The sequence below is a fragment of the Parambassis ranga genome, unplaced genomic scaffold (assembly GCF_900634625.1).
Source record: "Parambassis ranga unplaced genomic scaffold, fParRan2.1 scaffold_37_arrow_ctg1, whole genome shotgun sequence".
In the NCBI taxonomy this organism is placed as follows: Eukaryota; Metazoa; Chordata; class Actinopteri; family Ambassidae; genus Parambassis; species Parambassis ranga.
In genome coordinates, this window is record NW_021144804.1 from 221,261 (window position 1) to 244,883 (window position 23,623).

At 43.6% G+C, this 23,623-nt stretch overlaps 3 protein-coding genes and 1 long non-coding RNA gene across 4 annotated transcripts; all 4 read left to right on the top strand.

Annotated features, from left to right (window-relative positions):
* The first annotated feature begins 5,201 nt into the window (after window positions 1-5,201).
* On the top strand, window positions 5,202-8,190 carry LOC114431082 (centrosomal protein of 55 kDa-like). Its single transcript, XM_028398746.1, has 10 exons — window positions 5,202-5,306; window positions 5,394-5,598; window positions 5,665-5,747; window positions 5,841-5,985; window positions 6,202-6,317; window positions 6,627-6,820; window positions 7,031-7,106; window positions 7,505-7,576; window positions 7,695-7,820; window positions 7,987-8,190. The coding sequence occupies exons 1-10, from the start codon at window positions 5,202-5,204 to the stop codon at window positions 8,188-8,190; spliced, it is 1,326 nt and encodes a 441-aa protein (XP_028254547.1).
* A 3,836-nt stretch (window positions 8,191-12,026) lies between these two features.
* On the top strand, window positions 12,027-14,316 carry LOC114431088 (uncharacterized). The gene is made up of 3 exons (XR_003670042.1): window positions 12,027-12,064; window positions 12,556-12,634; window positions 14,184-14,316. It is a non-coding gene; the product is annotated as an uncharacterized LOC114431088 (long non-coding RNA).
* Window positions 14,317-14,548: 232 nt separating this feature from the next.
* Window positions 14,549-15,526, top strand: LOC114431083 (mitochondrial ubiquitin ligase activator of nfkb 1-A-like). The gene is made up of 4 exons (XM_028398747.1): window positions 14,549-14,584; window positions 14,634-14,721; window positions 14,802-15,157; window positions 15,272-15,526. Exons 1-4 carry the CDS (start codon window positions 14,549-14,551, stop codon window positions 15,491-15,493), a joined length of 702 nt encoding a protein of 233 aa, XP_028254548.1. The 3' UTR covers window positions 15,494-15,526.
* Window positions 15,527-20,465: 4,939 nt separating this feature from the next.
* On the top strand, window positions 20,466-23,450 carry LOC114431084 (mitochondrial ubiquitin ligase activator of nfkb 1-A-like). Its single transcript, XM_028398748.1, has 5 exons — window positions 20,466-20,503; window positions 22,058-22,217; window positions 22,508-22,595; window positions 22,676-23,031; window positions 23,142-23,450. The coding sequence occupies exons 2-5, from the start codon at window positions 22,095-22,097 to the stop codon at window positions 23,448-23,450; spliced, it is 876 nt and encodes a 291-aa protein (XP_028254549.1). The 5' UTR covers window positions 20,466-20,503; window positions 22,058-22,094.
* Window positions 23,451-23,623: the final 173 nt, after the last annotated feature.

Consider the following 23,623-nt stretch of genomic DNA (forward strand, 5'->3'; position numbering starts at 1 on the left):
ATGCATGGGTCTTCCTTTATTGCAACTGCAATATTGTCTTGACTCATGTCACTTAAGAACTTCCAGTATGCTTCACCAAGTCCAAGTGGAGCAGGTTCAGCAAAAGCACACAATGCCTGGACTCTAGTTTTACCTTGTGATGATTCACCCTGAGGCTTGAATTTGCAGACCTGAAAATGTCGCCACATCACTCTTCTTGTGAACAATCCATAGCAGTACACACAATGTGTAAATTCTTGTCCTTTCATCTTTTCCTTTGGTTGTTTCCATGGGATCATTTTTCCTCTGTGGGATTCCAAAACTTCAATGTTATGCTCAAAGTTGCCTTTATTTCGGATATAATCTAATTGGAGTCGCCTTTCTTTTGAGTTTTTTGGCAAACTTAAAGCTTTGGCAACTTCCACCTTTTCATGGTGTTTACGAATTAAATGTCTTGACATTTTTTGAACCTGTTGTCCACAGTAGAAGCAGTGATGTTTCTTGTTATAACTTCTGGAACCATCTTCGTTTTTAAAAACTGGATTAACGTACACATGGCTCTTCTACCATTTCATCTTCATTAGCATCTGCTGTAACAATAGGAAATCTTTGTGTGGAATCAGGTTCTGTTTCAAATCTTCGGTACTGCCTAGACTCACACTGGGGCTGACTGAAAGACTTTGTTCTCATCCGACTTGTAGAATCAACTTTGTCCTTTTCTTATTTTCCATGGACAACTCCATGCTGCCGTCAGTGCTTTCCTCCCTGAAATTTGGAATATACTTCACTACCTTCGCTTGTATTGTCTGATTCTACAAGAGACTTTTGAAAAAAGAAAACTCAAGTTAATAACTGAGCCTCCACTTAGGTTGTCATACATGACAAGCTATCTACATTTCAGTTATATGCTGCAATATCAGAATTTCTTAAAACCCCCTAAAAGGAATAAATCTGAACAGTACAGTAAAGTCAATATAGAGCCTAACATGTATCATTCACAAAATACCAGGCCTATGCTTTTTACAAACTACAGAACAAAGAGAAAGATTGTAAAAGCATGTGTGTTCTGTTGGTTCGCTTTAATTATAAAATGAAGGGGGAAAGAAAAGGCCTACCGGGTGCCAACAACTTCTCTTTGGCCTTTGTGAAGCAATTTCAGACTTTGATGTGGAAGGGTGAGCATCGTCATCATCACTTGAATCACAGAGAGCATCGGAGCGTGGCATTTCATCCATCTGCAAAACAAGACATTTGTAATCATTTCATTCTTAATGTAAGAAAAAATATTACATTGGGAAAAGTGAGAAATGGCCATTAACACATACCAGAATACTTTTTGTCCTCTAAGCTTTGGACAGCTTCATTGTATGAGTGCAGACTGAATCTATCCTTTATTGAATCATCATCAGTTTCAAGCACAACACTCTCATCTAAGTCATACACAGATTTAGCAACATCTGACACTGCATCTTTCTGCAAAACACAGACAACTTCATTACAGTGTGAAGTCAAAGGGTGGTCTGTGCCACAGCCTTCATCTGTATCCTCACTATCAGAGTACTCCACAAGGGAAAACTTGGAAACTGTAACCTAAATATGAATAAAAAAGAATAAACCTTAAAAATGAACGTAGAAAAAGGTAAGTGATAAGACAACTGTTCTCCAAACAGCTAATTAATGCATGGTCTATGGCTCGTGTGGAAGCAACTTTTCATATGAGAAGAGTTATGAGCAAGTCCCTTAACAGTATCAGAGATGCAATGGATCACATACTAAATACCCTGTAGATATTAGATGCGATACTCGGGAGTTGAGCTTAACATAATCTGAGATTTGATACTACCATGCATTTAGGAGTAAGAATACTTGGACTATCGTAAAAAAGACCTCCATAAGAAAATCAAAAGTACAAGTTCTTGGTGTTAAAGTGGCCCTACAAAGCTAGAAAGATCAAAATTGTGTGTGACGTGAGAGAGGCCCCACAAGTTGAGAGCATCCCAAATCATGAAGAGGTCAGGAGGACCCCACATGGGCCAAAATAGAAAAGCAGTGTGTGAGCCTGCGATTTCTCAGAGCAAATAAAAGACATTGCAATGGACTACAGTATAAACACAGCATTAGACATACAACAGACTGGGAAGTGGTGAATTATGCTTATTATAATTTACAGTTTGACACTGTCAGGTTTTTCAGTTGAAGTAAAATAACTTCTAGTTACATCCATACGGGAGAAAAATGGAAAACAAGGAGTGTGTGATGTTGTGATGCTGATGCTGAAAATCACTTCGAGATGCACCCAGGGCCCCATAAGGGCCAAAATAGAAACAGAGTGTGTGAGTCTGAGACCTTTAGCAGGAAAAGCAACACAAACACCTTCCCATCTAAACAAAGATACCAGACAGTACACAGCCACAGCCATGAAAGAAAGAATCTGCATCACCTGTGTGCTGACCCCTTTAAACACCACACAGATAGATGTTTAATCTAACTCACTCACCTTTTCACGCCAAGGCCACTTGGAATCACCAGAGCTGAAATCAGTTTCAGTTCCAATTTCTATGGCCTGAACAGCAAAGAGGCACAAATGTGGCCTGTCCTTTACTATCATCTTTTTATTACACAGTTTGGTGATTTGTGGTTGTCACTAATCTTCCCAGGGATCCATCTTCTTTGGATGCATCAATACTAAAAGCCAGAGAAATAAAGTGAACCTTTGAAATCGTGTAATACTGAATCATCAAATGTACACACTTACAATGTAAAAACATTAAATAGCACATAACACAGAGGTCAACTTAAACTGTAGGATAACACTACACAGATAAATCTCTTCTCATGTCTCAAACATGTCAACACTGCTTCATTTGCTCATCCATCAGTTATTTACAATATTTGACTCATGAGTTAATAAGAATTGCATGAATCTCTACACAACATGTGATGTGCTTACCACCAGCAGTGATTCTGCCATTCAAATTCATACAGAAATGTACTCTCTTTCTCTGAGTAGTGTCTGGACTGGCATTCTTCCACTGATATGAGTTCACCCCTGTACTCCAGTACAAAAGCCCCTGGTTCAATGGTCTGGGCTGCAAACACTCCTCTTCCTATAGAGGCATTTTAATAGAAATCCTGAGCCAACACTTAATTATAGACCATATAATCATACTAAAATAACAACTCCATACCTTTATTACTGTCAATAAATGTTTGTATGCATGACTTGTCACTGGAAGACTGAATGTACACCTTTGCTTCTTCAGCAGGCTGAATCCTTTCCTTCCTTTGGATCATTATGGCTCATATCATTACATAGGTAACCATAGTACCAATGAAAACAGCTGTGCCCTCTCTGAGACAGAGGTTTATATTGATATTAAACCAATTTAATTCAACCTGAATGAATCTACAATATTATTAAAGAGAAACATCAGATCCACACCATAGGTACAAGGTAGTCAAATGATGCTTCTCCATCTGTAACACTGGACTGGTACCCACTGTCAGAACACTGATGTGGCACTAAGTGAGCCAGCAGGTTAAACACTGTTTACTCACATTTGTGCTCATACAAAGTCAGGAGTTCACAGCATGTGCACCAGAAAAACATCCCTAGCAAACTAAATTACATACATCAATAAATGCCATTCATAGACTCAGAATACAGACTGCTTTGATTGAACTGTTCCTGATTAATGTGCTCTGCTGTGCATATATGGCAGAGCAGCAGTAGCTAGCGGAGGAAGCTAACGGAAGTAGCTAGCGACTTTTAGCCCACAGTAAAGGCTAGCGATTTGTAGCCGACAGTAAAATGCATTGATAGATACCAGACAGTAGACGTTATTTTGAAGAAGTAGCCGACATAGGAGCTATACATCTATGTAATTGCACTTCAGCTGCAGGCAATGCAGTAGTATCTAGTGGAAGAAGCTAGCATGTGGAGCTAGCGAGTTTTAGCCGACAGCAGAAGCTACCAATTTGTAGTAAAAGTTACTGATAAGTACCTCACAACAGAAGTTAGTAGCGAGAAGTAGCTGATATATGAGTGCAGCTCAGCTGCAGGCAGAGTCCAGAGAAAGACGTAAAATCACAGAAAGAGTCAAATAAAGCAAACCTACCTGTCGCTGTTGACATTAACGCTGATATCACTCCGCTGGTACCAAGCGGAATAAGAAAATAGGCCCATGGCTCGAACTGGCAATGCCAGAAGTGAAGTAGCCTATCAAATGTCCTCCTTCGGTAGGCTGCGTGTCTCATTGGTTCAAATGACACACACTTCCGGAAGTGTGTGTGTGGGGTCAGTTCTGGGCCACAACACACACACACACACACACACTGACACACACACACACACACACTGACACACACACTAACACACACACACAGACACACACACACACACACACACTAACACACACACACACACACACACTAACACACACACAAACACACACACACAAATAAACACTGACACACACACACACACTAACACACACACACACACACACACTAACACACACACAAACACACACACACAAATAAACACTGACACACACACACACACACTAACACACACACACACACTAACACACACACAAACACACACACACTAACACACACACACACACACACACACACACACACACACACACACACACACTGACACACACACTGACACACACACACACACACTGACACACACACTAACACACACACAGACACACACACACACACACTAACACACACACACACACACACACTGACACACACACACACACACTGACACACACACTAACACACACACAGACACACACACACTAACACACACACTGTTCTACAGTCTGAGTGAAAACATGCTCTAGTGTGGGTTCATTCCACAGACACATTTTTAACTTTAATAATCACTGATGTGACTTTTCTGAACTCATTTGTCCTGTTTAATGTTAATGCTGACATGCTGCTCTGTGACCTGAAGATAAGAACATGTGAAGGACAAAGCTACTTTAAACGTTTGCTTCATTATTATTTTGAAGCAGTTTGTGCCTCTGGTATCAATACATATTTCAAACATGGCTGCTTGGTGCCTGATCACTACTTTAACCTAATGAAGGGGTTAACTTGACTGATGATCTGTCATCAATGAATGGTCAAACTAATGGTTATCGGCTAAATGCCACAATTAATCGTGATTCATTTTTTTGTCAATATAGATCGAAGCAGCCATGGCCTTTAAAGGCTTTTTCAGCAAGTTGGGCTTCAAATCTAGCAGCTCTTCCTCTAAACTCAGGAAGAGCCACCTGAAGAAGAAGCTTGATGAACTGCTGGAGGTAAAGTCTTTGTCTCTGGGTTCATTTGCATGTCAGCTTCTGGGCTGTTTTTGTTTGAATTTTAATGTGCGGTGTCGGTTATTTCAGGTCAGTCTTAACCTTGAGGCGCTGCGAGAGAGGGACAATCAGCAGTTGCTGGTTCAAGAGCAGGAACTGGAAAGTCTGCGACAGCAGCTGTCAGCCAAAGGAGAGGTATGTGCACACATGACAGCTCTCTGCACTAACATAAGGTTACAAAAATCACATATATATTCAAGTGTATCCATCAGAAAATGCTCAGTACACACATCCAGTGTTTGGACGCCCTGAGGCAGCACTTGTCTTCTCAGAAACAAATGTTGACACAAACACAATTCAGATTTTAAATATTTTTGTTTCTCCTTTCAGAATGGACAAGAACCTCCTGGAGACTCTGCATCAGTGCAAGAGCAGTTGAGAGATGTAAGCCTAATAATTTGATTGATTGTTTATTTAAATAAGTGAAAAAAACCTGGACTCAGTTTGTCTTTATTGGCGTGTGTGTCTCACCACCAGGCTCTGGAGAAGAACCTGCAGCGGCTGGTGTATGACCAGCAGAGAGAGGTCTACATCCAGTCCGTCCTTGCCTACGCAGTGGAGCTGGCACAGCAGTTGGCCCAAGCAAAGCGGCAACAACCCAAGCAAGGGGCCACTTCAGAGGGTGATACTGCTCTCATATAATTTTCTACAATAATAAAGTACATGGAAAGCTTCTAGGAAAGTGTAGTTAACAAGTACTTAATTTTGTTGGCCATGTAATAGGCTATGAAATATAGTTAGAAAGATTTAGGCATGTAAGTCCTACATACTGGTTGTGCTGTAAAGCTCCTGCATAATATATGTTGGTCAATTGCTTACTAACATTTCTTTTTTTTAGCTACTGCAGGTCCAGAAAAGGAACCTCAGCTCAGCTTAGGGGTGCAGAGAGACCTCGAGGGCCAAAACGCTGAGGTTACTAGAACCCAGCAGGAGCTCAGTGCACATAGGAACCAGGTAAATGCTGCATTATTTCATGTAATTATGAAAGTGAAGTTCTGTTGCCCTTGAATCCATGAATGCATATATTGGCCTCTTCTGCAGCTTTGGTGAGAAAATGTTTACATCTTCACAGATTTAGGGACATTGCCTCTGTTAAAAGATTTTGACCCTGAATCAGAATAGAGCAGCTGCAGCTAGAGCACTGAACATGCATATTCTGTGGATTCAGTCATCTTTATAACTGACCTGTAGAAGTCTTTTTCAGAACTGAGCTGACAACAAAGAAAACATCATTCTGCAAATTGTGTTTTTTTCGCTCTGCAGACCGTGAAGGCTCAGGCTGAGCTGCAGTCTCAGAAGGAGCAGGTCACCAGGCTCCAGGTGGAGCTGTTAGTGCAACAGAGGAAGTACGAGGACAAGTGCAGCGAGTTGTCATCCTTCCTGAGGAAGTATGAAGAGAAGAGCAAAGAGCTGGAGGAAGCCAAAATGCAGCTCCAGGCAGAGAGACTTGGCAACAGGTAAAGCTGCTGGCTCTGGTTGACGTCGGATCAATAAGGTTTCACGCTGAGCTGCTAACATGTCATCAATCGGCAATTTTACCTCCTCTCATTAATACTAATGCCAAAAACTAATGTTGTACTGACCTTTGAATTAACACTCCCTCTGGGATTAATACAGTATCTAAAATAAAAAAAAAAACAAAAAAAAAAAACAAACAATGTGTCCAGGCATGCAGCAGAACTGGAGAGTATGGACATCAGACTGGAGGAAGAGAGGAAGAGGTCTGCTGAACTTCTGCTGCAGGTGAGCATGAATTCACTGTTTACCTCCACTAACTAAAGTTAATAAGATTAAGAACCCGTTATTTGTCCCACAATGGGGAAATTGCATTGTTGCAACAGCGCAGATAGGGTAAATAAAAGTACCTACAAAGACACAATACAGATAGATGGATACAGTTAAAGAATGAGAGGAACATATTGCACAGGTGGGTGGAGGTAGGAGTGGTTTGTAGATTAAACCAAAGTCTGCTCAGACTGAATAAAAATACAAATACAGCACTGTAAATGTCAAACAAAATCATCCTTCACTAAATAAAATGAGGATGTCTGCATTTTAGATACAATCTAGTTCCATGTTCTAATATACAGCAGCATTGTAGGCACTATACAAAATTTGCCCTAATATCTGGCCTTCAACAGGTAAATATGCTGCAGAAGTCTCTTCTGAACCGAAATGGAGACGAGAGGAGAATCGCTGCCCTGGAACAACAGGTAACACTCTCTTAATTATAGCACACACCTACAAAAAGACCTGTCAAATAGAAGAAGAGGAGAGGGCAGCATTCTCTTAAACGTACGCCTGTTCATACTTGTGGTTCTGCCTCTTAAGATCCAGATTTCTGCCAAGGACTTTGCAAATGAAAAAAATGATCGTCAGAGCATTCAGCACCAGCTACATAAAGTGCTGAAGGAGCTTCACAAGACCCAAGATCAGATTTCTAATCTGGAGTCTGCTGTAAGTGTTATGTGATCTATAGTATCATCAATATGAAGTCAAACCCTCATGACTCTCATGCCATTTTCTTTGCTTTCTAACAGTAGAGTAGTAGAGTATTCCACTGTCCTCTTGGAATGTGCATATTATGTTGCTCTACAAGTGCATTTGTTTTTTCCTATTTCAGATGCAGCCTAATGCTCGCTCTTCAGAGCCCAGCTCGTACAATAATTTTGAGCACCTTACTACTGACCCTGGCCCCACATCGCCATGGAAATACGTCAACCTCCTGGAGACGACTTTCTTGGAGTGCCCATATTGTCAGGCCCAGTATCCCGCCAGCCGTCACAGGGAGCTTCTGGATCACATTGACGACTGTTATGATAAGTGAAAGCATGTCGTTTTCTCACCGGGCGCCTCAGTGCAGATCAGCACCGCCACCATCACAAACATTTCTTCTATATGTAGCTGTCAGAGTGACGTTATTGAACTTAATTGATAAATGTTAAAAATAAAATTCATATATTTATTAAAAAGCTATTTTCGTTTGTTTCATTGCACTATAATGTGTTAAAAATAAGAGTCCAAGAGGATCTACCGGTATTTAATTTCCAAACGGACCAACGTTCATTGATAGACAGATTGTTATTACCGATGCACTGAGAATGACACGTGGAAGAAACGGACCGCCTTAAAACTGATATTTGAAGAAGATGAAGAAATGCTGAGGAATTCTTCACTGTGTTTAGTCAAGACTGTTTTAGAAGATTGGTTGACCTCCCCCAGAGCTACGAGGCCAATGAGGTTCGTAAGTTAGAGGAAAATTCATAATACGTTTGTCACTGTTTGAAGCTACTTAGCATTTGAAGGACAGTAATGTGAGGCAGGAGAGCTGCAGTGACTGACTCTGCTGTGTACTACTGTGCTCTGCAGCCCACAGTGACAGGAAACAGCTCAACTCTGTACAAAAACCTTTGGAGCAAAGACAACACAATACTCCACAGCGTCCACTAGAGGGACTCACACACTGTCACAGCTCCAGCTGCTTCCTCCTTTGTTCAGTGTGTCCTTCACCTTCTCTCCTCTGTTATCTGCAGTCAACTAAAGACAGACAGTTTTAACAAAGTGTGCATTCAAGAAATGAGTTTTAGATACATTCTAGGATCAGTATTTTGAGCAGTAAAACCAACATCATGTCACCAAAACATCCATCCAGAACTTTGAGTCAGAGCTGATCTACACAAAGTGACCTTGCGTTTCAGTGCAGCCACAGTTGGTCACATCTTTCTTTAAAATCTGATCGGCCTCTGTGGGACTGGACCAGTCTGGTTTCTCTTATATCTGAATCTGAGGGTGTTTTCACACTTGGTCCCCTTCAGCCCTCTAAACAAACAGATCCATGACTCCAACTCCAACTGTACCCAGGCCCCTTTAAAACAAACCTAAACTACCCAGAATTCAGTGCACTGGGGGTCTGAGAGCTCTAGAGGACCTGGTGTGAACAGAAGGAGGACTGAGGCCCCAACTACCTTGAACTGGACCAGAAGCTGGTCCTCTTTCAATAAACTCACAGTGTGAACACAAAAAGAACTGAGACCTGTTTCTGTTGGTCCACTTAAAGAGGACTGAGTTCAGTTCTTTGAAAAGGTACCAGCTGTGAAAAGACAAAAGACACTTCTTTGAGGCCTCAGGAGTCAGAGTTCACCTGAGGAATCCCACAGGGACCTTTAGTGGGTCCATTTCTCTGTCGACACGTCTCCTGGGGTTCATACTCACACACACATTTCATGGTATGCTGATGATGCACAAATGTACACACCTGAAGAACAAACGTCTTGCATTGGGACACATCTATTGTTGATTCAGAGTAAAAGTATGAAGGGTGTGGATGTGGATTCTCCATCACTGGCTACAAAGACAGGAGCAGAGGTCACCTGGGCCACATGGCATTCCAGGATGGCTCCTCAAAGCACTGACCAGCTCTCAGAGGTCCTCACTGACATCTTCACCCCTCCCTGCTACAGAAGCTGCTCTGCTGCAGACCACAGGTCTCTAACAAGTGCTGAAGACAGTAGAGCACATCACTGGCTCTCACCTGCCTTCCCTGCAAACCACCTTCATTACTCATCACTCAGGAAAACACAGAAAACCCTCAGAGACCCCACACACCTCAGCTACACACTCTTTTCACTGCAGGATCTACCAAAGCATCCGCACATGGACTAGACCCAGAAACAGCTTCTTGTCCTCAGCCATCAGACTCTTGAACCAGCAGATCCACCACACGCATCTCCCCGTCAGAGGAACACAGAAGCTCACAGAGGACAGGTCCTCCTTCAGTCTGAGCTCCCTGGATGATGATGCTGCAGCATCACTGTCATCTCTACAGCTTCCATCAGCCTGAATAGAAACAGAGCACAGCAAGAGGCCGAGCTACACAGCTGAATATGAAAGTGTAACGCACTATGGGGCCATAGATGTAATAAAGCAACAAAAGTAGCTTCGGCTATGGAGGCTGAGTGTGTGAATAAGACACCAAAGAAAATAATAGAGCTCAAATAAATATATTATTGTCATGTAATAAGCAGATATGCAATAGGACAGTAACAGCAAGTTATGAATGATAATAAATGTATTTATTACTATGTAATATATATAAACAGGTATTCAGTAATAATATGCACAATAAACAATCCAAACTGTGATGACAGAAGGTCACTCTGCAGTTCTGTCCATATTTCAGTTCATTCAGGAAACAATAGTTCATTCAATGTTCCAAAAAAAGGTTTGAGTTCAAGAAAAAAAAATGGGGAAAACTCAAATAGGTCCGTAGTAGGAGGCCAAAAAAAAGGTTTTTTATAATCCTACAGCGTCACAGGGTGATCGGGCAGCTCGCCATGTTGAACTGGATTTCAAGCTAAAGGAAAAAACCTGACCTAAACAAGGTCAAACACACACATTAAAATTCAGTATGAATGAAATGATCTTCCATCAAGAAAGTAAATAAATACATCCATACATAACGATGCATAATGATGAATAAATAATACCATCAATGCTATTGGTCATACAGCATATAACGCTCAGGTTATTTAATGATAACATTTATAAATCAATCATTCAACTTTCAAGCTTTGGGTAAAGGTGAAGCTAATGATGCACTTTATAATAAATCAAATTAAATCAGCAATAAGCTAATCACAGGTTCATAACATTTAAATGTTTAGGTAACAAACAATTTGTTTGTGCATGTCGATGGGTCAGTTCAGAAGCACCATAGGCCGGTTTGGCTTTAACCACAAAAGCAACAAAAACTATACAAAACGAACAAAACAACCAATAATAAAGAATTCAGTCGATACTCTAACACTATGCCTAACATTCGGCCATAAAAGTAACACAAATAGCACGGTCTATTAAAATAAAGACCGGTATTAACAACGTTAGCTTAGCCATTAGCCTAGCGGTTAGCCTATAGGCTTTGTGAATGACCGCGGCACCGCATTCGATAATAAACCAAAGTTCGCAGGGTCAATAAATGACTCGCCGCTGAGTGGATATTTACGGAGATGATTTAGATTCAATCGGCGCGGTTCGTTTGGGTCATGAAGCAGTTTAATCGTTACTTTTGCCAGAATGCTAACCGGAGCACGCCAAGCACAGGGACGGCAGCGGCCATGGAGCGAGAGGAAACGCGGGGTTGTGCCCCGGAAGTTAAAGGGACACACCCCGCCACAATAAAGCGGTGACAGGAAGTGAGACGCTGTCTGTGTTATGTGGGTTGCAAAAGGCTGCATGTTGGAGTGAAGAGCTGCTGTGTTCTCTCTGGTGTTCATTCAGCACAGCTGGAAATAATGCTCCTCATTAGTACTCAGTGCACCACCACCTCCATCCTTCTTTGCTACCGAGTCAGGGTTAGGGAGTTGGCCCCGGAGGACACCGCCCTTCGGCCCTGGAGACCGCTCTCCCCTGTGTTGCCGACAACAGTCTGGATCAGGACAGGAACGGCTAACAGCAATCATATATACTGTAGGAGCCATAGATGGTGGCAGTGCAGCTGTTTTGTTATAAAAAGGCAGCTTTATTTATATAATTTATTTAGAAACAGATGCTCACTGCATTCTATGACGTGGTTATTTAAGAGTCCCAGCTGCTCATCTAAAGCGTCATGTTACCATGGAGACAGAGAGCGGTTCAAAGGTACGTGTCACTCAGCTTTTTGTTGTGTAGTTGTTCAGTAGTTACAGGACAGAAGCAGACATATAGTGAGTACTTTGTTGTGACTTTATGGTGTGGTTTTGTGCTTGTGTTGACATTTTTTTACATTTGATCGAGTGCTTCTTTGACTGTTGTGGTCTTCGACTGTAGAGGGCGCTAGCCGCTGGTAGGACCTTTGTTGCTTGTAACAAACTTAAATCAACAAATTGCTCTCTGTGTTTATCTTGTATCTATTGGGAGGGATGCCTAAGATAAAAACATGTAAGTTCTAGTTCAATGTTGATTTGTAGGATTTCCTGCATTATTTCTACAATTTCTGTCCAAAATTCTTTCATCTTGGTGCAAACTGCAACAATTCTCTGCCCTGCATTTAACACACACGTCTAAAACATTTGTATTGAATTACTAATCTTGCAGGAGTCAAACTCTCATCAACCATTTATATTTAGACATACAACGTATTAATAATACTGAATTCAGTTTTAGTTCATAAATGCATATTGACTGTTGGTAATTCGTTGTATGTGTTTGTTTTCAGTTTCACACTTTCCAATAAACCTGTTGAGACGAGCGGACTGTCGTCAGAGTCTTAGAAGGAAGACTGGAGCAGACATATAGTGAGTAATTTGTTGTTTGTCGTATGGTTGTCATGGTGATGGGGAATATTTGCGTCACGTGGTGTAGGTGGTGACAACCGGATTCTATTAAAGGGGCACTCACTCACCGGTCACAGGTGTTAGGAGGAGAGAAGAAGCTGGGTGGCCACAGTTTTGTTGACCGCAGCGTGTCGTAACATAACGCAGCACATCATACCGTAACCATAGCGCACAACCTTTGCACGTTCATCACCGGGTTATTCTTTTGGTTTATGTTTTCATCTCCCCAATGCAGCGTTTTATCCCATGTCCATGTACTATATCAAACCTCATCAAGAGGCAGAAGGCCTCATTTCACATTAGGCTACAGCGCCTCATACAGAGAGGCAGGGGCCCATCTCTCCTCTCATCTGGGACTTTGGAGCTTTGAGGAAGCCGCTATATATACTGCTGTTGTTTAGCTATGTGCAGCTCCTTGTCTTCCGCTGACAGACACAGGACAGTGGCATTCTGCTAAAAACAGGTATATGAGCCACAGAGCTGTACGACCCCTGGAAGATCCATACATTCATATATTATAATATATGAGTGACACATGGTGCTAGAGCAGGCTGTCCTACTGATGAAGTCCAAAACAGGCATTAAATGGCACCAAAACATCCCCAAAGCTGGCATGTGAGCCACAGATCGCCACAATGCCACTAACACAGTCAGACATGGCACTTTGAGATCGCCACATGCCACTTCATCAAGCGAGGCAGGCCAAATGCCACTTTGGGGTAGACCGACAGGATACGGATTCTCATTTAACTGGACTTTTAACACAGACAGTGTGTCAAGTAACAACAAGTGTGGCCAAGTTTACAAGTTATTGTTAAGTGAGTTTAGTTTAGGGCTGATTGTTAAGGAAATAACATGTAACCACTCAGTAATAGTTAGGGCCCGAGCACCGAATGGTGCAAGAGCCCTATTGAAACCTTAGGGATTACTACCCAACAGGAAGTCCGCCATTTTGACTTTTGTGGCCATTTTTTGCCTATTTGTCACCCTGCTACAAAACTTTTCACGCCTCGCATACTTCATCCAATTGGGCTGAAATTCACTGTGTCCACTCAGGACACCATAGGGAACAGACGCATTCCAAAACTCTTACAAAAGAGTTACGGTGTGGCGGGGGCGTGGCCTCAAAGTTGACCATTTGCCAATACAAAGAAACACAGTATTTTCTGCCATACCTCCAACATACTTCATGCAATGTGGACAAAATCTTACAGTACTGCTATGGACCCGAGTCTGAACAGATGCTAATATGATGACACGGTCATAGCGCCACCTCCCAGCAGGAAATTTCTCTTTTAAACATGTTTTTGTTCTACGTCTCTGGAAATGAGAGGAGAGAAGAGCATAGGACAGGAAACTGCAATGGCCCTGCGGGTCGCAAGGTGCGCGAGGGCCCGCAATGCTGCTTGCAGCTTTAATTTCCACCTGCTGTTGGTTCGGAGTTGAGTACATGGCTAAGATGCAGGAAGATGCATCTCACAGTCCTCTTACATGTTTTATGTTTGTGCAGGATTGCTCTTAGGACCGTGACAGGGCATCCAGAGGAAATGGCGAAATTCTGTCTCGGTTTTTCACTGACAGAGGCACTGTGTCTTGGGGCCGGCTTGGCTGTTTCAGGCCTTTGCTACTATATGTATAGAAAGAAGAAGAAGACAGCAGATGAGCTTGATGTGAGTAAGAATGTATTTCATTAACATTATATAGCAGTAGTCTGCAAAGTGAATTGCGGTTCTGACTGCTAATACTTACAGAGGGACTGTTGCATTCAGTGCATGCTGACAGCTCACTAGTCTCTGACAAAGAAGTACACCATGCAAAAATGCTTGAGAAAAGCTCTCCTACTTGTTTAACTAAAATCCTTTGCAGCCCTTTAACATGTTGTTGGTGATGGTCATGCAGTGTAATGTGCAAGTTTGTAAAACCTCCATGTGCCATCTGACTATGTGTGTGTCATATTCAGAATGCCTCCCACATCAACGTAGATGGAAACCTTAAAGACACTTTGGAGGTTACACCAGGAGCACGTCTGCAGTATGCTGTTGTTGAAGGTAACCAGAACTGGATCAATACAAACAAGTGATGATTATGTATTTCCACTTCATACTGTATGTTTGTGTATATATTGTAGGTGTTGTGGAGCCTGTAGGCGAGCCACTGAGGAGTCAGTGTCATGAAGACATTGTTGGTGTGGTGCACAAAGTGGAAGTCACAGAGCCCAGGCTGGGATTGAGCAGCCTTTACTCTGCTCTTTTCAAGAGTCATGATAAGCCAGTCTTGCACAAACAAGTGACATCGGTGCCCTTCGTATTAAGGGGTTCGGATGGGACTGCAGTCCAAGTCCATTGTCCACTGAAGGCCTCTGGACTGAACATGGAGATGTTGTACAAGAGGTTTCTCCAGGTCAGCCATGGATTCAGTGTTCTTGGATGGTATTTCAGCGGGGTGAAGTCCTACAGTCGACTGGAGACCGAGGAAATGCTTAGAGTCAGTTACCAATGCTCGTTATTTTAATAGTTAATTCACAACAAAATGTCTGTTGCTTATCACTAATAATTTACATAGTAACAATACATTATGAAAATATGCACCTTTTTTCAGGTGGGCACACGTGTTACTGGTGTAGGCCAGCTGACGCTGGACCCAGATGGCACCCTGAATCTTAGACCCCCTTCTGATGGATCTAAGTACTTTCTGAGCATGGCAGACTATGACACTTTACGAAAACAATACAGCGCTGCGACCAAAGCGTGGAAGCGTTTTGCTGTTATATTTGCTTTAGCCGGTGCAGCGGCACTCTACCTACATGGAAAGCTTCGCTGACAGCGTGACAACGAAAGGAGGGAATCCTGTTGAAGATGGGGAAAATAATCAGGAGAACATCTGTCATCTGCCTCTCTCAGCCATGTAACCGTATACTGTGGAACTGTGGACATGCTGCTGCTACACCTGCTACCAAGCTCTGTCACAACATTTGATGTTATGATTTTATTCTTTTTATGATTTTAATTTCCTTCTTAATTGAGTGTTTTAAAATGTTTTATTCTGTGATTTTATCTTATGTAAAGCACTCTGAATTGCCTTGTGTATGAATGGTGCTATATAAATAAAGCTTGCCTTGCCTCCAATTGTACTGTAAATATCTGGCCATGATGTTCTGTGTCAGTAAAGTATCTCTCTTAATGAGGATAAGATAAGATAAGATAAGATAAAACTTTATTAATCCCGAAGGAAATTCTTGTGCCAGAGGTATCAAGTTACATTAAATGCAGTTAAGTACAGAGTATAAGAGTATAAGTGTCACTATAATCCAAAATAAGAGTACAGTACGCAGTATGAGCACAATATATGATACATGGATACAATATGGAGATGTAAGGTGCTAAGTAAACATAAATATAGACCAGTGGAGGGAATGACAGTGATGCCTGACATGATTATCTAGCGCTTCTCCCTACAGAAAGGGGAGGAGTTATACAGTCTGATGGCCACTGGCAGGAAGGACCTCCTGTGGCGTTCTGTGCTGCTCCTCAGTAGTCTCAGTCTACCACTGAATGTGCTCCTGTAGGACAGCAGTGTGTCGTGCAGGGGGTGAGACGTGTTGTTACGAATACTGAGGAGTTTCCTCAGTATCCTCCTCTCCGTCACCTCCACCACAGACTCCAGCTCCACTCCCAGCACCGAGCCAGCCTTCCTAATGAGCTTGTTGAGTCTGTTGGTGTCGGCCGCCTTCATCCTGCTGCCCCAGCACACTACAGCGTAGAAGATGACGCTGGAGACCACCGAGTGGTAAAACATCTGCAGCATGGTCTGGCAGACGTTAAAGGACCTGAGTCTCCTCAGTAGATACAGGCGACTCTGTCCCTTCCTGTATATTGCCTCTGCGTTTGTGGACCAGTCCAGTTTGTGGTCAATGTGGACACCCAGGTATTTGTAGCTGTCCACAATGTCCACGTTGGTACCCTTGATGCTGACCGGGTTGGGAGTGTCTGGTGCTTCCTGAAGTCCACCACCAGCTCTCTTGTCTTTGTGACATTCAGCTGCAGGTGGTTCTGTCCGCACCACTCCACAAAGCTGTCCACCACACTCATATACTCCGCCTCCCGACCTCTGCTGGTACAGCCCACAATGGCAGAGTCATCCGAGAACTTCTGCAGGTGGCAGGACTGTGAGCAGTGTCTGAAGTCCGATGTATAGAGTGTGAACAGGAATGGAGACAGTACCGTGCCCTGGGGTGCCCCCGTGCTGCTCACTATCGTGTCCGAGACGGTGTTCCTCAGCCTCACAAATTGTGGTCGACCTGTAAGATAGTTAGTGATCCAGGTGACCAGTGGGGTCTCTACCTGCATGTCCAGGAGCTTCCTATTCAAAAGGGCAGGCTGCACGGTGTTAAACGCACTGGAAAAATCAAAGAACATGATTCTAACAGTGTTACCTGCCTCCTCCAAGTAGGTGTGTGCTCTGTGCAGCAGGTAGATGATGGCGTCCTCCACTCCAATACGGGGCTGGTAAGCAAACTGCAGGGGGTCCAGCGATGGTTCCACAACAGCACGCAGGTGTTTCAGGACCAGCCTCTCCAGAGACTTCATCACATGTGAAGTCAGAGCAACTGGTCTGTAGTCGCTGTGTGTGCTTGGATGTTTGGTCTTGGGCACAGGAACAAGGCATGTTGTCTTCCACAGGGCAGGGACAGTCATCAGGCTCAGACTCAGGGAGAAGATGTGCTGGAAGACCCCACACAGCTGTGTGGCACAGTCCCTGAGTACTCTGGGGCTGAGTCCGTCCGGTCCTGCAGCTTTTCCCGGTCGTAGGCGACTGAACTCCCTCCTCACATCTTCTGTGGTGATGGTAACTGTGGACACAGAAGAGCAGAGAGAGAGATCTGATGGGGGAGGGTGGGGGGTTGTTAATGGGAGGTGGGGTAAGGGGGGCAGGGTGATGTTATTGATGGGGAGGTGAGACTGGTTAGTGTGGTTAGGGGGAGGGGGAGGAGGAGGAGGTACATTGTTGTTATCGACAGGTGTTAATGGTGCATCACAGGGAGGGGGAGGGTGGTCAGGGAGTGGACTATCAAACCTGTTGAAAAACAGGTTCAGCTGGTTGGCCTCCTGCAGATCTCCATCCATCAGCTGGTCGGAGATCCTATTGTGGCCGGTGATGGTTCGCATACCACTCCATACCTCCCTCAAGTTGTTCCGGGCAAGTTGGCTCTCCAGCTTCCTCCTGTAGCTCTCCTTGCCCTCTCCAATCTTCTCCCTCCCCTCTGCCTGGGCCCTCCTCATCTCCTCTCTGTCTCCACTCAAGAAGGCTGTCTTCTTTCTGTTGAGTGATGCCTTGATGTCCTTTGTCACCCATGGTTTATTGTTTGGAAAGCAGCGTATTGACCTGGTGGGGATTAGAGAATCTGTACAAAAATTAACATATTCTGTGATACAGTCTGTGAGTGTGTCTACATCCTCACCGTGGGTGTCACAGAACACATCCCAGTCAGTCACCTCAAAACATCCCTGCAGGGTCTCCAGGGCTTCCGGTGTCCACCTCCGTACAGTTTTGGTGGTCACCGGCTGCCGCTGTACTGCTGGTATATACTGGGGTTTGAGGTGGACTAGGCTATGGTCTGATCTGCCCAAGGGAGGGAGAGCTATGGAGCTGTATGCCTCTTTAACATTAGCATACAGTAAATCTAGAGTTTTATTTTCTCTTGTTTTACAGTCCACAAACTGCTTGAAAGTGGGCAGAGTTGATTTCAGATTAACACGGTTAAAATCGCCAGAAATCGCTATGAAGGCATTAGGGTGCTGGGTCTGAAGCCTCGCGGTCACAGAGCTGATGACGTCAGTAGCCCGCGACGCCTCAGCCGAGGGAGCGATGTAAACAACGAGTACAATGGCGTGAGAGAACTCTCTGGGCAAATAATACGGACGTAGACTCACCGCTAGCAGTTCAATGTCCGGGCTGCACACACGCTCCTTTACCGTAACGTGTCCCGGGCTGCACCACCGGTTGTTCACGTAGAGCGCCAGTCCCCCTCCTTTCTTCCTGCCGCTCTCGGTGCAGTTCCTGTCCGCCCGTACCAACTGAAAGCCGGCTAAACTCACGGTAGAGTCCGGTATGTTTGCGTGCAGCCACGTCTCTGTAAAGCACATTACAGACGCCTCACGAAACACACACTCGCTCTTTGTGCGAGATGTTAACTCTTCCATCTTACCCAGTGATCTAACATTACCCATGACGATAGAAGGAAGATACGGCTTGTATCTTCTTTTCCTCAGCTGTCTTCTTTTGCCCCCTCTGCTTCCGCGTTGTTTCCTTCTTAGTTCTTTGGGGATTTCGTGTCGCTGGCCATACATCCCGCTGTGCTGGAGACTCATCAGCTGATCCCTGGTGTAAACAATGGAGCCCTGGCGTGTTTCCGTCACGGCCGAGACGCGGCATGATAAAAGTGCTCCAAAAGCGACGAAGACCACGAAGAAAGTCCGAAAAAGACGCATTATTGCAGTGCCTGACCGCTTATACTTCGATTTAGTACGAAGTAGAGTGTGTAGAGTAGGAATAAATTACGAAAAACAACTTAATACACCCGCGGTGTGCGGAGCTTCTCTGGCTGGCTGCTACCGCGAGGCCGCGCCGGAAGCTTGTTTCACTTGTTACCGTTTGCTACTCCATTCATTTAAAAGAGAAATTCCACCTTCTAACTGTTTACAGGCAGTCTGAAAAGAACAGAACACAATATAGGGGGATGCTCTAAAACCAAGAATCCAACCAACTCATTAAACGTATAAAATGATGAAGATAACACATCGCTTTTGGTTATCCTAACTCCCCTGGATACCTCCACACAATAACATATTTTCTGGGTTTCAGAAAACATGATCAATGGTCTTACCCAGAAACCTAGATAAAAGTTTACACTATGCTGATAGAGCCTTTTAACAGCAAGCAATGCTGCCCTGGAGACTGCTCTCCCCTGTGTTGCCGACAACAGTCTGGATCAGGACAGGAACGGCTAACAGCATCATATATACTGTAGGAGCCATAGATGGTGGCAGTGCAGCTGTTTTGTTATAAAAAGGCAGCTTTATTTATATAATTTATTTAGAAACAGATGCTCACTGCATTCTATGACGTGGTTATTTAAGAGTCCCAGCTGCTCATCTAAAGCGTCATGTTACCATGGAGACAGAGAGCGGTTCAAAGGTACGTGTCACTCAGCTTTTTGTTGTGTAGTTGTTCAGTAGTTACAGGACAGAAGCAGACATATAGTGAGTACTTTGTTGTGACTTTATGGTGTGGTTTTGTGCTTGTGTTGACATTTTTTTACATTTGATCGAGTGCTTCTTTGACTGTTGTGGTCTTCGACTGTAGAGGGCGCTAGCCGCTGGTAGGACCTTTGTTGCTTGTAACAAACTTAAATCAACAAATTGCTCTCTGTGTTTTATCTTGTATCTATTGGGAGGGATGCCTAAGATAAAAACATGTAAGTTCTAGTTCAATGTTGATTTGTAGGATTTCCTGCATTATTTCTACAATTTCTGTCCAAAATTCTTTCATCTTGGTGCAAACTGCAACAATTCTCTGCCCTGCATTTAACACACACGTCTAAAACATTTGTATTGAATTTACTTAATCTTGCAGGAGTCAAACTCTCATCAACCATTTATATTTAGACATACAACGTATTAATAATACTGAATTCAGTTTTAGTTCATAAATGCATATTGACTGTTGGTAATTCGTTGTATGTGTTTGTTTTCAGTTTCACACTTTCCAATAAACCTGTTGAGACGAGGACTGTCGTCAGAGTCTTAGAAGGAAGACTGGAGCAGACATATAGTGAGTAATTTGTTGTTTGTCGTATGGTTGTCATGGTGATGGGGAATATTTGCGTCACGTGGTGTAGGTGGTGACAACCGGATTCTATTAAAGGGGCACTCACTCACCGTCACAGGTGTTAGGAGGAGAGAAGAAGCTGGGTGGCCACAGTTTTTGTTGACCGCAGCGTGTCGTAACATAACGCAGCACATCATACCGTAACCATAGCGCACACCTTTGCACGTTCATCACCGGGTTATTCTTTTGGTTTATGTTTTCATCTCCCCAATGCAGCGTTTTATCCCATGTCCATGTACTATATCAAACCTCATCAAGAGGCAGAAGGCCTCATTTCACATTAGGCTACAGCGCCTCATACAGAGAGGCAGGGCCCATCTCTCCTCTCATCTGGGACTTTGGAGCTTTGAGGAAGCCGCTATATATACTGCTGTTGTTTAGCTATGTGCAGCTCCTTGTCTTCCGCTGACAGACACAGACAGTGGCATTCTGCTAAAAACAGGTATATGAGCCACAGAGCTGTACGAACCCCTGGAAGATCCATACATTCATATATTATAATATATGAGTGACACATGGTGCTAGAGCAGGCTGTCCTACTGATGAAGTCCAAAACAGGCATTAAATGGCACCAAAACATCCCCAGAAGCTGGCATGTGAGCCACAGATCGCCACATGCCACTAACACAGTCAGACATGGCACTTTGAGATCGCCACATGCCACTTCATCAAGCGAGGCAGGCCAAATGCCACTTTGGGGTAGACCGACAGGATACGGATTCTCATTTAACTGGACTTTTAACACAGACAGTGTGTCAAGTAACAACAAGTGTGGCCAAGTTTACAAGTTATTGTTAAAGTGAGTTTAGTTTAGGGCTGATTGTTAAGGAAATAACATGTAACCACTCAGTAATAGTTAGGGCCCGAGCACCGAATGGTGCAAGAGCCCTATTGAAACCTTAGGGATTACTACCCAACAGGAAGTCCGCCATTTTGACTTTTGTGGCCATTTTTTGCCTATTTGTCACCCTGCTACAAAACTTTTCACGCCTCGCATACTTCATCCAATTGGGCTGAAATTCACTGTGTCCACTCAGGACACCATAGGGAACAGACGCATTCCAAAACTCTTACAAAAGAGTTACGGTGTGGCGGGGGCGTGGCCTCAAAGTTGACCATTTGCCAATACAAAGAAACACAGTATTTTCTGCCATACCTCCAACATACTTCATGCAATGTGGACAAAATCTTACAGTACTGCTATGGACCCGAGTCTGAACAGATATATATGCTAATATGATGACACGGTCATAGCGCCACCTCCCAGCAGGAAATTTCTCTTTTAAACATGTTTTTGTTCTACGTCTCTGGAAATGAGAGGAGAGAAGAGCATAGGACAGGAAACTGCAATGGCCCTGCGGGTCGCAAGGTGCGCGAGGGCCCGCAATGCTGCTTGCAGCTTTAATTTCCACCTGCTGTTGGTTCGGAGTTGAGTACATGGCTAAGATGCAGGAAGATGCATCTCACAGTCCTCTTACATGTTTTATGTTTGTGCAGGATTGCTCTTAGGACCGTGACAGGGCATCCAGAGGAAATGGCGAAATTCTGTCTCGGTTTTTCACTGACAGAGGCACTGTGTCTTGGGGCCGGCTTGGCTGTTTCAGGCCTTTGCTACTATATGTATAGAAAGAAGAAGAAGACAGCAGATGAGCTTGATGTGAGTAAGAATGTATTTCATTAACATTATATAGCAGTAGTCTGCAAAGTGAATTGCGGTTCTGACTGCTAATACTTACAGAGGGACTGTTGCATTCAGTGCATGCTGACAGCTCACTAGTCTCTGACAAAGAAGTACACCATGCAAAAATGCTTGAGAAAAGCTCTCCTACTTGTTTAACTAAAATCCTTTGCAGCCCTTTAACATGTTGTTGGTGATGGTCATGCAGTGTAATGTGCAAGTTTGTAAAACCTCCATGTGCCATCTGACTATGTGTGTGTCATATTCAGAATGCCTCCCACATCAACATAGATGGAAACCTTAAAGACACTTTGGAGGTTACACCAGGAGCACGTCTGCAGTATGCTGTTGTTGAAGGTAACCAGAACTGGATCAATACAAACAAGTGATGATTATGTATTTCCACTTCATACTGTATGTTTGTGTATATATTGTAGGTGTTGTGGAGCCTGTAGGCGAGCCACTGAGGAGTCAGTGTCATGAAGACATTGTTGGTGTGGTGCACAAAGTGGAAGTCACAGAGCCCAGGCTGGGATTGAGCAGCCTTTACTCTGCTCTTTTCAAGAGTCATGATAAGCCAGTCTTGCACAAACAAGTGACATCGGTGCCCTTCGTATTAAGGGGTTCGGATGGGACTGCAGTCCAAGTCCATTGTCCACTGAAGGCCTCTGGACTGAACATGGAGATGTTGTACAAGAGGTTTCTCCAGGTCAGCCATGGATTCAGTGTTCTTGGATGGTATTTCAGCGGGGTGAAGTCCTACAGTCGACTGGAGACCGAGGAAATGCTTAGAGTCAGTTACCAATGCTCGTTATTTTAATAGTTAATTCACAACAAAATGTTGCTTATCACTAATAATTTACATAGTAACAATACATTATGAAAATATGCACCTTTTTTCAGGTGGGCACACGTGTTACTGGTGTAGGCCAGCTGACGCTGGACCCAGATGGCACCCTGAATCTTAGACCCCCTTCTGATGGATCTAAGTACTTTCTGAGCATGGCAGACTATGACACTTTACGAAAACAATACAGCGCTGCGACCAAAGCGTGGAAGCGTTTTGCTGTTATATTTGCTTTAGCCGGTGCAGCGGCACTCTACTACACGGAAAGCTTCGCTGACAGCGTGACAACGAAAGGAGGGAATCCTGTTGAAGATGGGGAAAATAATCAGGAGAACATCTGTCATCTGCCTCTCTCAGCCATGTAACCGTATACTGTGGAACTGTGGACATGCTGCTGCTACACCTGCTACCAAGCTCTGTCACAACATTTGATGTTATGATTTTATTCTTTTTATGATTTTAATTTCCTTCTTAATTGAGTGTTTTAAAATGTTTTATTCTGTGATTTTATCTTATGTAAAGCACTCTGAATTGCCTT

Coding starts and splice junctions, on each gene's coding strand:
- LOC114431082 (XM_028398746.1), top strand. CDS start 5,202: ATGGCCTTTAAAGGCTTTTTCAGCAAGTTGGGCTTCAAATCTAGCAGC. Junction 5,599..5,664: donor ATGCTCAGTACACACATCCA/GTGTTTGGACGC, acceptor AACACAATTCAG/ATTTTAAATATTTTTGTTTC. Junction 6,318..6,626: donor TCAGTGCACATAGGAACCAG/GTAAATGCTGCA, acceptor TTCGCTCTGCAG/ACCGTGAAGGCTCAGGCTGA.
- LOC114431083 (XM_028398747.1), top strand. CDS start 14,549: ATGTTGTTGGTGATGGTCATGCAGTGTAATGTGCAA. Junction 14,585..14,633: donor TCATGCAGTGTAATGTGCAA/GTTTGTAAAACC, acceptor TGTCATATTCAG/AATGCCTCCCACATCAACGT. Junction 15,158..15,271: donor AGACCGAGGAAATGCTTAGA/GTCAGTTACCAA, acceptor ACCTTTTTTCAG/GTGGGCACACGTGTTACTGG.
- LOC114431084 (XM_028398748.1), top strand. CDS start 22,095: ATGGCGAAATTCTGTCTCGGTTTTTCACTGACAGAGGCACTGTGTCTT. Junction 22,596..22,675: donor GCAGTATGCTGTTGTTGAAG/GTAACCAGAACT, acceptor TATATATTGTAG/GTGTTGTGGAGCCTGTAGGC. Junction 23,032..23,141: donor AGACCGAGGAAATGCTTAGA/GTCAGTTACCAA, acceptor ACCTTTTTTCAG/GTGGGCACACGTGTTACTGG.